Here is a 13187-nt window from a genome sequence, read left to right on the forward strand (position 1 = left end):
TGAAGCAGACTGCCTCATTTTTCTCCCCTTGAGTATTTTGTGAGCTTGGATTACCTACCTTTTGATGAATTGCCTGACATTTCACCTATTTTTTATATACATTCAAACAACAACAACAAAACCTTTTTGTCATCAAGTCAAGCCCAATAGTGAAAGGACATCCTCAAATCCAGTCTACTTTATTTCCCAATCTTTTTCTCTTTATCATATACTCGTGTTATTATTGTAGATTGGGTGTTTCTGACCCTTTGGGGTCAGAAAATTTTGATTTTTGTTTTTTTTCAACACAGTTAAGTGTGGAACTGGACAAATCCCGCAGCCCTTTTAGTGTCTGAATTCATATAAAGGATGAAAGCAATTGCTATTTTTAATTTGGGGATGGGTATATCTACAGTCTTGACATTTTTTGGTGTAATCCCTATTCTCCAATATATCTCAGTCTTGTTTACCTTGTGTCTCTTACAGATTTCCTTGAGTTTTTCATTTATGTTATTTTTTTTCTCCTTTATACCTGTTTGTAAAAAACGAAAGTGGAGATGGAAGCCACACGAGTGATATACAGCACTCAGGAACGCACCATATATTAACTCATCAGCCTGGTGAGTCATCAACAGAGAGCATGTAAGGGACTTCTCTGTGACATCTTAGTGGATATCAGGGGTTTAGAATTGCGACCATATTTTTGGCGAGGCCTTGGGTCTTGCTACTTTTGGAGGCTCAGGAGAAATACGTGGTAAAAAAGCATTTGGTAGGTGTGACAGGTGAGGTTTAAAGACATGGTTTATTTGACATGAGGGGATACCATTTGGTTTCCCCAGGAATATATATTTCTCCATATATTCAAGCTATTCTTGCTTTGCTTCGCATTTTGTGTTTCATGAGAACATCTCATTAGTTAGGGTTGTGGTTTGGCAGCGAGACTGCACTTCCTGCATTCAGATGTCTTCTCCACACTGAGAGCTGGCAGAAATCTCTGTTGGGCACAGAAACGGCAATCGTTTCCTACCTGATGTCCCCCGTGCTTGATGCATGAGAGTGTGAGTAAACTGAGTGGTGATTTCCAAGTTCATGGAAAGTCATTCAATCACTTACTGGTTTTAATCTCTATCTCCTGTCACCTATAACTCCTGTCTTCCCCTGTATCGTTACTCCTATTTCTCCTTTATTCATTTATCAGAACAGAGAACAGACCTAGGGGTTCTTTGGAAAGATAGCCAGGAATTTTTTGTCCTTTCCTGAATATGATGGTGAAATATGTGATTAAGGCATTTGTATATCTAAATCCTGCAGGAATTAAACAAATGATGTCTATCCTGACAGATTTATCTTTATTCATAGAAGGCAAAATTCCACTCTTTTTTTTCCCACTATACCTTGGTTTATTTTATTTCCTTCAACCCTACTTGGACAATGTTTTACATCCCAAGTCTGTTACTTGTTACCTTGAACATGATGATGAAAACCAGTTGAAATGAACTTGTTTGTGGTCGAATTGCCATCCTTCCTTACCATTTTATTGCCAGACTTGTGGAACAGGGAGGAATTGAGCCTCAGAGGTCTCAATTTTAAGTGCCATTTTCCAAGTTGTTTAAAAAATTGATGCCAAAACATTGGGGTTCTTAACTTTGCAAATTATTTTTCTATGAATCTGTTTAAATAACATGTCATTACAGTATTTCATCTGAAGTATTTTCTATCAAACATTATCATTCTGTGATGAAATGTAGTTTTAAATAAGATTAGTATTTTTTTATCCAATATAATTTTCAAGCTATAATTTTTAAATTATATTATTTAACTAGGAGTTTACAAAAGCTCAGTGACTTGAGGCAATACATAAACCTAAAAATTATAATGGCTAGGGGACTGAACCGTTCAGCTTCCAAAGAAACAATAAAATCTAAACTACAATCTCAGGATGATCAACAATAAAAATTCTATTGGATTTGGATTGACCTAGGGTTAAGATGGCTATTTTGTTTGTTTATTTTCATATAAAAAGTATATTGAGATTTTAGATTCTTCTGTGCTTTCGTTTTCTTATTTAGAAAATAAGGTTGCATTCCCTCTAACCCCTGAGAAACTCTGGGGATGTAGTGGACTATGCATTAGGCAGTTAAGTGCAAGGTCAGCAGTTTGAAGCTGTTAGCTGCTCTGCAGGAGAAAGACGAGGCTGTCTTCTCACATAAGAGTTACAGCCTCAGAAACTCAATGGGGAAGTTCTACTCTGTCCTCCAGGGCTGCCGGGAGTCAGAATTGACCACAACAAGTTACGTGTGAGAGATCAAATCTCTAGCCCCTAGCATTCAATGAGAATGAAAATGAAAACGGTATGAAAAATGCTTAGCAAAGTCCCTGGAATGTAGTGATAGCTCACTGAAAGGGAACTATTATTTTTATTTCTCCATCTTTTTCATCTCACAAAAGTACACAGACCTTTGAAAAGTAAGGCAACAAATCAGATCAAATGAAATCCTCTCCTGCGGCACCCCTCCTATGACAACCGTGTTGCTTTCCTCTCTTCCTGTGAGATGGAGCACAATGGATAGACTTTTTAATACAAAAAAGAATTTATGCAATTGAAAAGGAGAACATGGCTTCATTAAACTTTATAATATCGATATTTAGAAGGCTTAGGGTGTTACATTTTATATCAATCACCACTAAAAATGTCATTGGATGTACAGAATGCTAAAATGTGGAAGCTTTCATATAAAGAGATGACAAAATCCCTTGGAGCTTTGACTTTGCTTTCCTCCTGTCCTTGGCCTTCCCTGGTTTAGAACGTGCCCAAACTGTGAACTATGACAAATTAAAAAACAAACAAACAGAAAACACAAAACCAAATCCCCCCAAGGCAAGTGGAAAGAAGAGGGATGGAATAGAGAAATTCTAGAGCAGTTTGCATTAAACACAATGACAGGAATGTTTTCTTATATTTCTTAGGTAATGGTTTCTGCTGGCTTGGCTGGTATGGTTTTCCAAGATACAGAACATACTCTATATGTCTTTAATCCTGGTTTAGGTAATTCTTTATTTTAATGGTAATTATATTTTCTTCTCCTCAATGAATGTTAAAATGTGCAACATAGTCATCCTGAAATTAAAGTATTTTAAGGAAAAGACTATGAAAAATCTTCAAGTTCTTTAACAGGAGATTCTCCATTGTGAAATTCATCAGTGCTACAATTCTAACATTAATAACCTATGATATACACATGATACCACCTTTTTAAAACTAAAAGTTCAGAGGACTTGAAGCATGTGCTATTTCAAATAAAAGATTTCAGTATTCAGTATGGTTTATATTAAATAAAGGTCCTTACCACTAGACCAGTAGACAATCTCATGATAAATGGAGAAAAGATTGAAGTTGTGAAGGATTACATTTTACTTAGCTCCATAATCAGCCCTCATGGAAGCAGCTCTCAAGAAATCAAATGGCTCGTTGCAATGGTCAAATCTGCTATGGAGGCAGCAGGTGATGAGAGAGCAAAGGTGCACCTGACCAAATTCCAGTTATCTTCAATTCTTGCTATGTAAGCAAAAAGTGGACAGTGGATAAGGAAAAACAAAGAAATAATGGTTGCTTTTAAAGTACAGTGTTGGGGAAGACTTTTGAAAATACTGCCAGAAGAACAAATGAATCTGTCTTGGGAGAAGAGCTGAGGACGGCAAGACTGAATCTCGTACACTTTGGTCATAAGGGTTAATGAGGGCAGACCCTTAGTGAGACGGACTGACACCGTGACTGCACAGAGAGCCAACTTGTTGGCATCTAACAACAACTCAGTACTAACATTTCTTGAAAGATGATCTGACCCTCAATACATAAAGAGAACAATCCACTTCCCATACCTGTGTCAAGGTAGCACACCTTCGTGGATGCAAGAGATTTGGAACAGATTTCTAATTTAAAAAATATTTTTAAGATTACCACAAGGAGAGTAACTCATACAATCATAATCAAATCTTGGCCTATATAGTAAGGTTCTCAGTTATAAATATTTTCAAATCACTGGAAGAATGTACTTTATGCATGTATACGCCCATTTTTTACTTATCAACTATCCCCTACCCTGACATTTCACATTTATAATAGTAAAGATATCTACCAGCCAACTATATTGCACATTAATGACAGACATCTAGCCATAATGGATGCAAGAGGAACACTGACTGTGCTGGGTGAGATATGTGTCAGCTTGGCTGGGTCATGATTCGTAGTAGGTTGGTGGTTAAGAATGATTCAAGTTGGTAGCTTTGTAATTGTGTGATTTAGTAGTTATGTGATGATGTCACCATCCTCCACTTTTTTCCATTTTGTAAGCTTCACAGAAACCTGCTCATCAATGGTTAACCTTCTACAGTTCAAATACCGCTGGCATAGCTTTGGGCATCACACCAACAACAAGACACATGCATTATTGTGTTAATCAGGGCACACCCTAATATCTAGAATGGTTGCCACCTGTCTGATTTGCTGTGGTGGACTGGCAAGCTGCTATGATGTTGGATGGACCTGGTGATAAAATTTGTTAAAATACTGACCGGTGAAGACCTTACAAATTACAATGGAATACTGCCTGATATTGTGCCAGAATATGTGTCCCTTGGATTGGAGAGCACTCAAAATATGGCTGCGGAAGCGCCGCCTCCTCAAAGTGATGTCTCACTCAATGAAATGGACCAGTAAAAACTCTGGATCATAATTTACTAATATGGCATGACTCAAAATGAGAAGAAATGTCTGTAAACATCTGTTAATAACTGGAATGTTTGGAGTATGAATCTAGGAAGGTTGAAAGTTGTCAAAATGAAATGGAATGTTTGATACTCTAGGCATTAATGAGTTCCATTCACTTATGGTACTGACTATTTTGAATCAGACAATCATAATGTTTTATAACAGGAATGATAAATTTAAGGTAAATGGCATTACATTAATCTCCAAAAAGAACATTTAAAGGTCTGTTCTGAAGTATATCACTGTCAATCAAATAGAATAACACCTACACACCCACAAGAAAGACCAGGTAATATGACTATTATTCAAATCTATGCAGCAAGTACAAATGCCAAACCAACTGAAGATTTTTTCAACTAATTTCTGGACTCTGAAATTGATCAAACTTAATTCAAGATACATTGATAATTACTATGATTGGCATGTGAACAATGGAAACAGAATGGTAGGATAGGTAGTTGGAAGGACATAGAGTTTTTCAAGACCAATAGCTTATTCATTGGAATTACCTTTTTCAACAACATAAATGATGACTATACCCGAGGACCTCGGTGGATGGAATATACAGGAATCAAATAGACTCCCTCCGTGGAGAGAGACAACGGAGAAGCTCAATGTCATCAGTCAGAGCAATGCAGGAGCCTACTGTGGAACAGACCATCAATTGCTTATATGCAAGTTGAATCTGAAGAATATGAAAATAAGTGCAAGTCCAAAACAAGAACCAAAGTACCAATTTGAGTATTTCTTGCCTGACTTTCGAGACTGTTTCAAGATTCAATTAGCTGATTGAGCGCTAATAAAGAAAGATGTGATCATCTCAAGGGCATCATACACAAAGGAAGCAAAAGTTCATTCAAAAGACAACAAGTAAATAAAAGACCAGAGCGGGTGTCGTAAGAGAGTCTGAAATGTGCTCTTCAAGCTAAAGTACCAGGAAGCAAAAGATGAAATAAAATAATTAAATAGAAAGTGGTACTTTATGAAGAAAAAGTAAAGCACGCTAATGAAATTTGCAACAACTTGAGTTAAAAACCCAAGAGGAAAACATGCTCAGCATTTATGAAAATGATAGAACTGAAGGGAAAAAAGTCAACCCTGGAGTTGTACAATTGAAGGATTCTATATGTGGGCTTCAAAAGACTCTTGAAAAATGTTACTAAAAATAATGAAATTTCTTCTCTGGCCTCCAAATCATTGAAACTCTCTCAAGTAGGCAAAATAAGGAATGATGGAAGGAACACAAAAAAGTCACTCGCTTAAAAAGAACGGTTTGACCTTCACATATTTCAGAAGGTACCACCTGCTCAAGAGCTGGTGGTAAGGAAGAAAGAAATTGAAGACACAAGTGAAAACAAGGCTCCAAGGAGTGACGGAATACCAACTGAGATGCATTCACTTGTCCACACTTAAATATATGAAAGACAGCTACCTGGTATTCTGCTGAATGGAATCTTTATTTGTGCTTATTCCAGAAATAAAGATGATCTAACAGAATGTGAAATTATCATGCAATTTCATCCATATCATATGCAAGTAAATTGATAGTGTAGAAAATTAAAATTGCTGTCGCTGGACATGGGCATGGAACTGCTAGAAATTACAGTAAGACTCACAATAAAAAGTGGCATGAAGGATACCATAAGTGATGTTATATGGAAGAGGATACCAGAAAATTGTTTATATGTGTTTTACTGACTGAGGTAGTTAGTTTATTAGGCCAACCTGGCCAATAAGCACAAGTGGGGTTAATTGAAGGGTGGAGGGATAAATGGCTCGGTGAGCCTCGCCTTTCTAGTTCTCGGGCCTCTTGCTTTCTGATGGTCGGACCAGGGTGCAGCTTGCCTCAGCTGGCAAGGCTGACTTCCTGCAAGACATCCCTGAGAAGGTACATGGACCTACCCTGATGCAGCCCTGGGTGCTGGAGCAGCCGTGTGGAGATCCCTGCCAGCACTGAGATGCTTACACATTCACTCACTCGGCCTTCCTCCTGCAGTCAGCATCATTGCGTGTGTTTGTGAGATGGAGGAGGACTTTGTAGACTGGTGTCGGACATATGGGTTAATGTGCTAATGTTGGACTTGTGGGCTTGGGCAGCACTGGGTTGAGATGCTTTCTTTATGAGCACTTAACCTTTATATAAAACTCTCTCTTATACACGAATTTTTGTGGATTTGTTTCTCCAAAGTACCCAGACTAATACACTGATTATGCAAAAGTATTTGTGTGGATCCTAACATAATGGATAACATTGAAAAGAATGGGAATTTCAGAACACTTTGTGCTCATGTGGACTGTGTACATTGACCAAGAGGCAGCCATTCCAACAGAACAAAGGGATCCTGCAGGGTTGAAAATTAGGAAAGATGTGCATCGGGATTGTCTCTGTCCATTATATTATTTAATCTGTATGATGAGTCAACTGTCTGAGAAATGGACTCTGTGCAGAAAGACTAAGAACAACTTGCAATGTACAGATGACATAACCTTGCATGTTGAAAGAACACTTGAAGCATATATTGATGAAGGTCAAAGATTACGGACTGCAGTATGAGTTACAACCTCACCATAAAGAAATAAAAATCCTCCCAACTAGACAAATAAATAACATCTTAGTAAATGGTAAATACAGAAGTTGCAAAGGATTTCATTTTACTTGGATGCACCATTACCACCCAGGTAAACATCAGTCCAGAAATCAAACAACCTATTGTATTATGGAATCTGATTTGAAACATATCTTTAAAATGTTAAAGAGTAAAAATGCCATTTTTGAGGACTAAGATATGTCTGACGCAGGCCATAGTATTTTCAACCACCTTATCTGCATGTGAAAACTGGATGATGAATAAAGAAGCCCAAAGGGGACTTGATGCATGTGGTTGATGGTGTTAACGAAGAACGTTGAATACCAAGTACCATGGTTACCAGAAGAATGAATGATCTGTCTTGGAAGAAGTGCAGAACGGGGATGTTCCTTGGAAGTGAAGATGATGAGACTTCACCTCGTGTACTTTGGATGTGTTATCAGAAGAAACCAATCCCTGGAGAATGACATCAAGGTTAGTCAAGTAGAAGGTCAGTGAAAAAGAGGAAGACCTTCAGTATGAAGGATTGACACAGGGACTAAAACAAGGACGCAAACACAGCAACAATTGTGAGGATGGTTCAGGACCAGCAGTGCCCCCTGCTGATGTACATAGAATGTCTACGCATTAGTGTAACTAGAGGACACTTGACAACAAATACAGGATGACTTCCTCTCACAATATTTTATTGAATTACATCATACAATATGGTCAAATTTCATTGTGAAATCTTGTTTTACCTAACACCAATAATTAAAATAGAATCAATTTTATTTTCATTCATATAAGTACTTGTTCACTGATTCATATTTCAGTAGGAAATGTTAAAGCTGCTGGAGCTTTGTGCAGCAGTAAAGCCTCATGGAGTGTTCATTTGAACGAGTCATGAGAAATAATAGATAGATTATGTAAATACAGATTTGGCCCAAAAAGCATATGAAATATAACAGCAATCTAGGGGTAAAACACAGCTTCTTCAGAATTAAAAAAAAATGAAACCCAAATGAATCTAGTTAATAACCTCTTCCAGAAATAAATTAATTGAAAAAAATTCTACCTGTGATCAGGAACAAAACATGTATGCTGGTCTCAACATTTTACTTCATATTATACTCTATACCCAAGCTAGTATAGTAGGAAATAAATAAAATTCATAAGGTGTGTACTGATATAAATTGTTATAATTTAAAATTGCATTATTTCGTATGTAGAACATTAAAAAGATTCTCCAAGCTATATAGAATAAATAAGTGAATGAATCAAGGTTGCTGGATATAAAATCAATATTCAAAATCAGCTGCATTTTTATATATAATTAGAAATAGAAAATAAAGCGGAAGTACCAGAAAACAAGAACTATGTAAAATAACTTTTTAAAGCACACAGTTTCATTCAATGCAATTAAAACTACTGCCAACAAATCTATTCTGACTCATCCCCACCCTATAGGGTGTCTCTGAGACTGTAAATCATTCCTGAAGCATACCGCCTAGTTTTCTCCCTAGGAGCAGCTGGTGCGTTTTAAACCATTAGAAGTCCTAATGTGTTAGCCCATAGCATCATAGAAAATATTTTTGAAAAAAAAATTTTAAATATATTTTTGATTTTCTCTTCTGATAATTCCTGTCTTACATAGGCTTCTGCCTACACAGGCTTTACTATAGTAGGGGTACCCTTGGCTTACACCGGCTTTACTATACTAGGGGTACCCTCAGCCCTGCAAAAATACCCCTGGAATTGTGCCAGGTGAAGAGGAGCTTTCATAGTGGCATGCATTCTTCCCGCTAGGCCGGCATCAAGCAGTTTGCCCCGTGTTAGTGCACCCAGAGGCGTCACCTGGGAAGGTTGTCTGTCTGTGGTCACAGTGAATTTTTTCACAAAAGCAGTTTCGCTGGAACCTCGTTTTTTGTTATGGATGATTTAAACGAACAGTGTGCAGCTGTGAATTTTTTTTCCTATGGGAAAAATACCACACAGAAACTGTAGAGATGTCAAACACAAGTTACCAGGAAAAACTCAAGTGTATGAGTGTTTTTCTCATTTCTAAAACGGTGAAATGTTGATTGATGACAAATCTGCTTCTGGACATCCACCAACTTTCTGAACAGGAAAAAGTGTTACCTTATAGTGCATTTGGAGTTTATTCCATGAGGTCAGACTGTTAATCTAACTTTCTATTGAGAGGTTCTGAAAAGATTGGGCAACTTTGCAACAAAAAAAAGCCTGATTTGTGGCAGACTTGGGACTGGTTTTGCCGCCATGACAATGCACCTGCTCATGCAGCTATCTCAGTGACCCGGGTTTTAGCAAAAACCCAGCAAGTGTCTCTTGCTCTGCACACCTTACTCACCTGATCTTACTCTGTGTGACTCCTTTTTTTTCCATGAATGAAGTGGGACATGAAAGGAAAGCAATCTGATGACTTAGAAGACGGGAAAATAAAAATGAGGGAGGTGCTGTCAGCCATCCAAACAGATGAGTTTGAATAATGTTTCCAAGAATGGAATCTCAATTTGATAAATGTATTAAACATAATGGAGAGTACTTTGAAGGTTATAAGGTTGTTTGTAAAACTTTTTTTTAAATACATAGCTTTGAAAAAAATTCTGATTTGGGGGGTTACACCCTCATATTTAATTCACATTATTATTATTGTTTAAACAGATCTTTTTCTTTCATCTTATGTATTTTTAATCACTGGTAATATGGGTGTCCTTTCTAAATTCTGCCAATAGCAGAATTTAGGCACTCAGAGTTTATCATTAGCCACATCTTGAAGGCTGTTAAGATGATGAATACTAATGTACTAATCTGTCTATGCAAAAGGCTAAGAACAGCCACGTGGATGCATAGGTACAAGCATTTACTAGTGGGTCTCATGTGCTAGAATGGAAGAAGAAGAACGGAAGAGCCATTACAGAAGGAGTGCTGGGTTTCTGCTTAGTAGGATGAAAGACACTTGGTACAAAATATTGTTCAATGGGACGGTGGTGCTACTTGCACAATATGGTGAATATAATTAATGTCTTTAATTTCTGTACTTAAAATTGTTAAAATGGCAAATGTGACATATGTTTAATAGTAATTTTAAAATAGTATATTCTGAAATACCCTCCTTGAAAGTTACATTTATGAAAGAAAAGCCAAATAATAAATCAAAACATTTAAAAAACTGTACATATATTATTGAAGATGAACAAGCAAGAGGATTTATAGTAGCAGACATCAATGTTAATTATAATGTTACGGTATATAAGGTAGTGTGATATAGATCACAAGAAATAGATCAAAGAAAGAAAGCAAGAATCCAGAAACAGAGCACACACACATATATATTTTCTGACAATGACAATATGATAGAGTAGGTAAAGGATGAGGTCCTCAAAAAGTAATGATGTTTATAAATCTTTAAAAGAAGACAACTTGGCTTTGGTCACATATGTACACAACATCCGATTTGAAATTGTTCTTACTAGCAAAGTACAATATTACAGATGGATCACAGATTCATAAATTATATGAATGTAGGACGTGATCTTCATGTTATTGTGGTATGCAGAAACTTCTTAAAGATGACATAAAAAACTGACCATATGTTAAACTGAACATCAAAATTAAATCGTTTCAATTAATCATAACACTACTATCAAACTCATTGCTATCAAATCAATTCCAACTCATAGCGACCCATCTAGAGCCTGTGAGGCTTTGTAAATTCTTATGGCTGCAGCCAGCTTCATCTTTCCCCTGCAGAACAGCTTGTGGGTTTCAATCACTGATGTGGCCATTAGCAGTCCAACATAATCTCCATAGTTTCTGAAAAATACTACACAAACTCACTGCCATTGAGTTGATTCCAACTCACAACAACCCTACAGAAGAGGCTAGAACTGCCCCCTGTGAATCTCGAAAGCTGTAACTCTTTCTGGGAGTAGAAAGCCTATTCTTTCTCCCAGGGAATGACTGATGGTTTTGAACTGCAGCCCAATGCACAAACACTATGCTACCAGGGCTTCAAAATCACTATTAGAAGAGTTATAATGCAATTTACGTATTGAGAGAGAGTATTTGCAATGCATATGACTGATAAAAGGCACATTAAGAATGGCCGACTTTCAGAAAGAATCTTATCTGGTGTCCTAAAGGCTTAGTTTCAAAGAAGCAGCCGTCTAAGTGGGCTGACAACCGAGTTCACATGGAAGAAGCACAGCAACCTATATGATTCCAGGATTGCAAATAATAAACGACAAATCTGAAGGAAGGAAAGGTACCAGAGATTAAATACTGAACACTTGATTGACCGCAGGCTATAGAGGATCATGGAAGCCCCCAATCCATGTGCAGGGTCCCCACATGGAGGAACGCTCCAGGGCATCATCCCCTTTGATCACGGTGGAGGGGTGTGAAGAGACTCTCTATCAGAGCGCACGTGTGGAGTCAGTCATGGTAGGTGCAGTTAGGTCACAGGTAAGACCTTACCATGTGTTCTCCCTTTTGACCCATTTCCAAACGCTTTCTGGTATTTTCTGCTGCTTTCATTCCTATTGAAGTTTTCTCTATTTTGTTTGGTCATAGCTGTTTATTGTTTGTTTGCTTGCATTTTAAATATGATTGTATGCATATAGAATCCAGGTTAGGTCAATCTATGGACTGAGTATATGTACTAACTGGAGTAATCACTACCTAAGGGCATGGCAGGGGAGGTTGGAGGAAATGGGCATGAGAAGAAGAAATGTTCTGAAATTGATTTAGTGTGATTACACAACTCTTCTTAATGATTGAACGATGAAGTTATATGGTATGTATTATATGTATTATTTGACAATAATCTATTTTTAAAATTTTAGATGCAAAAATAACAAAGAAAAAATATGTACTCATCTAAGGTATACAAAGTTAAGCCACAATACAAAACTGCTAATGCCCACCAGCAAGGCTACAATGGAAAGCAAACACCATCAAAAGTACTGGCGAGGATATGGAACAAAAGAAACTCATATAGTGATGGAAATATAAACTCATAGAAACACATGGAAAAACTGTTTGTGTTTATTTACTAAAATCTGATCATAACTACGTAACAAACTAGCAATTCCACTCCTGGCTGCTGACTTTAAAAAGTGAAGGCTTCCATCCTGTAGAGGTAGAAATATACTCATAACAACACTTTTAAGAAGTCAGAGACTAGAAACAACCTGTCTTCAATAGAATGAAATCTAGAAGAGCTCACACTGTATGGCTCCTTCTACCTAAATGTCAAAGCCAAGTGTGACACCTTTATGGCCTTGGAATGCAGGACAATGGTTATCTCTGAGGGAACTAGTAACTGTACGGAGGTCTGAGGGCAGAGGATTCTGGCTGCATTATAGTTCTTAATCCAGATGTTGGTTACAAGGTGATAGATCCTTTCTGAAAGTTCTCAGAACATCACACATTATACTTTCATGAATGCAAATTATATTTCAATAAAATAAATTTCATTTTACTGCATAAAATCATAGTGAATAAACTTTCACACCATTAACATTTTCTAAAATCGATCAATAATATGCTAAATGAAGTTGAATGCTATGAAGAAAACGAAGTTGTGACTAGACATAAGGAGAAGTTGTTACCAGCAGGTGTGTGTAATTCTAGAGAGGATAATTAAAGAAGACTTCAATAAGAGTTAATTCCCTTTTACTTACCTGTATGGTAAAATTTCCCTGAAAATCCCAAGTTGAATGTAAAATTTGTGATTTGTGCACGCAAAAGATTCTGTGTATCGAGCAGGGCCTGAAACAAATAATTGAAAATGATGTGTCAGGCAGAGATATTTTAAAAAGGAATTTTCCTTTTGCATTCAGATGATA

The 13187-nt window shown here is 37.0% G+C and overlaps 1 protein-coding gene across 2 annotated transcripts in view; it reads right to left on the minus strand.

Annotated features, from left to right (window-relative positions):
- Positions 1-13187, minus strand: part of LOC142442683 (bifunctional heparan sulfate N-deacetylase/N-sulfotransferase 3) — a 235732-nt gene that overhangs the window by 147214 nt on the left and 75331 nt on the right. For both annotated transcript variants that reach the window (XM_075543886.1, XM_075543885.1), the window contains exon 2: positions 13023-13110. In XM_075543886.1, the coding sequence (XP_075400001.1) occupies positions 13023-13110 (88 nt within the window). The remainder of the gene's footprint in view (positions 1-13022; positions 13111-13187) is intronic.

Source organism: Tenrec ecaudatus, chromosome 3 (genome assembly GCF_050624435.1).
Source record: "Tenrec ecaudatus isolate mTenEca1 chromosome 3, mTenEca1.hap1, whole genome shotgun sequence".
NCBI classification, from domain to species: Eukaryota; Metazoa; Chordata; class Mammalia; order Afrosoricida; family Tenrecidae; genus Tenrec; species Tenrec ecaudatus.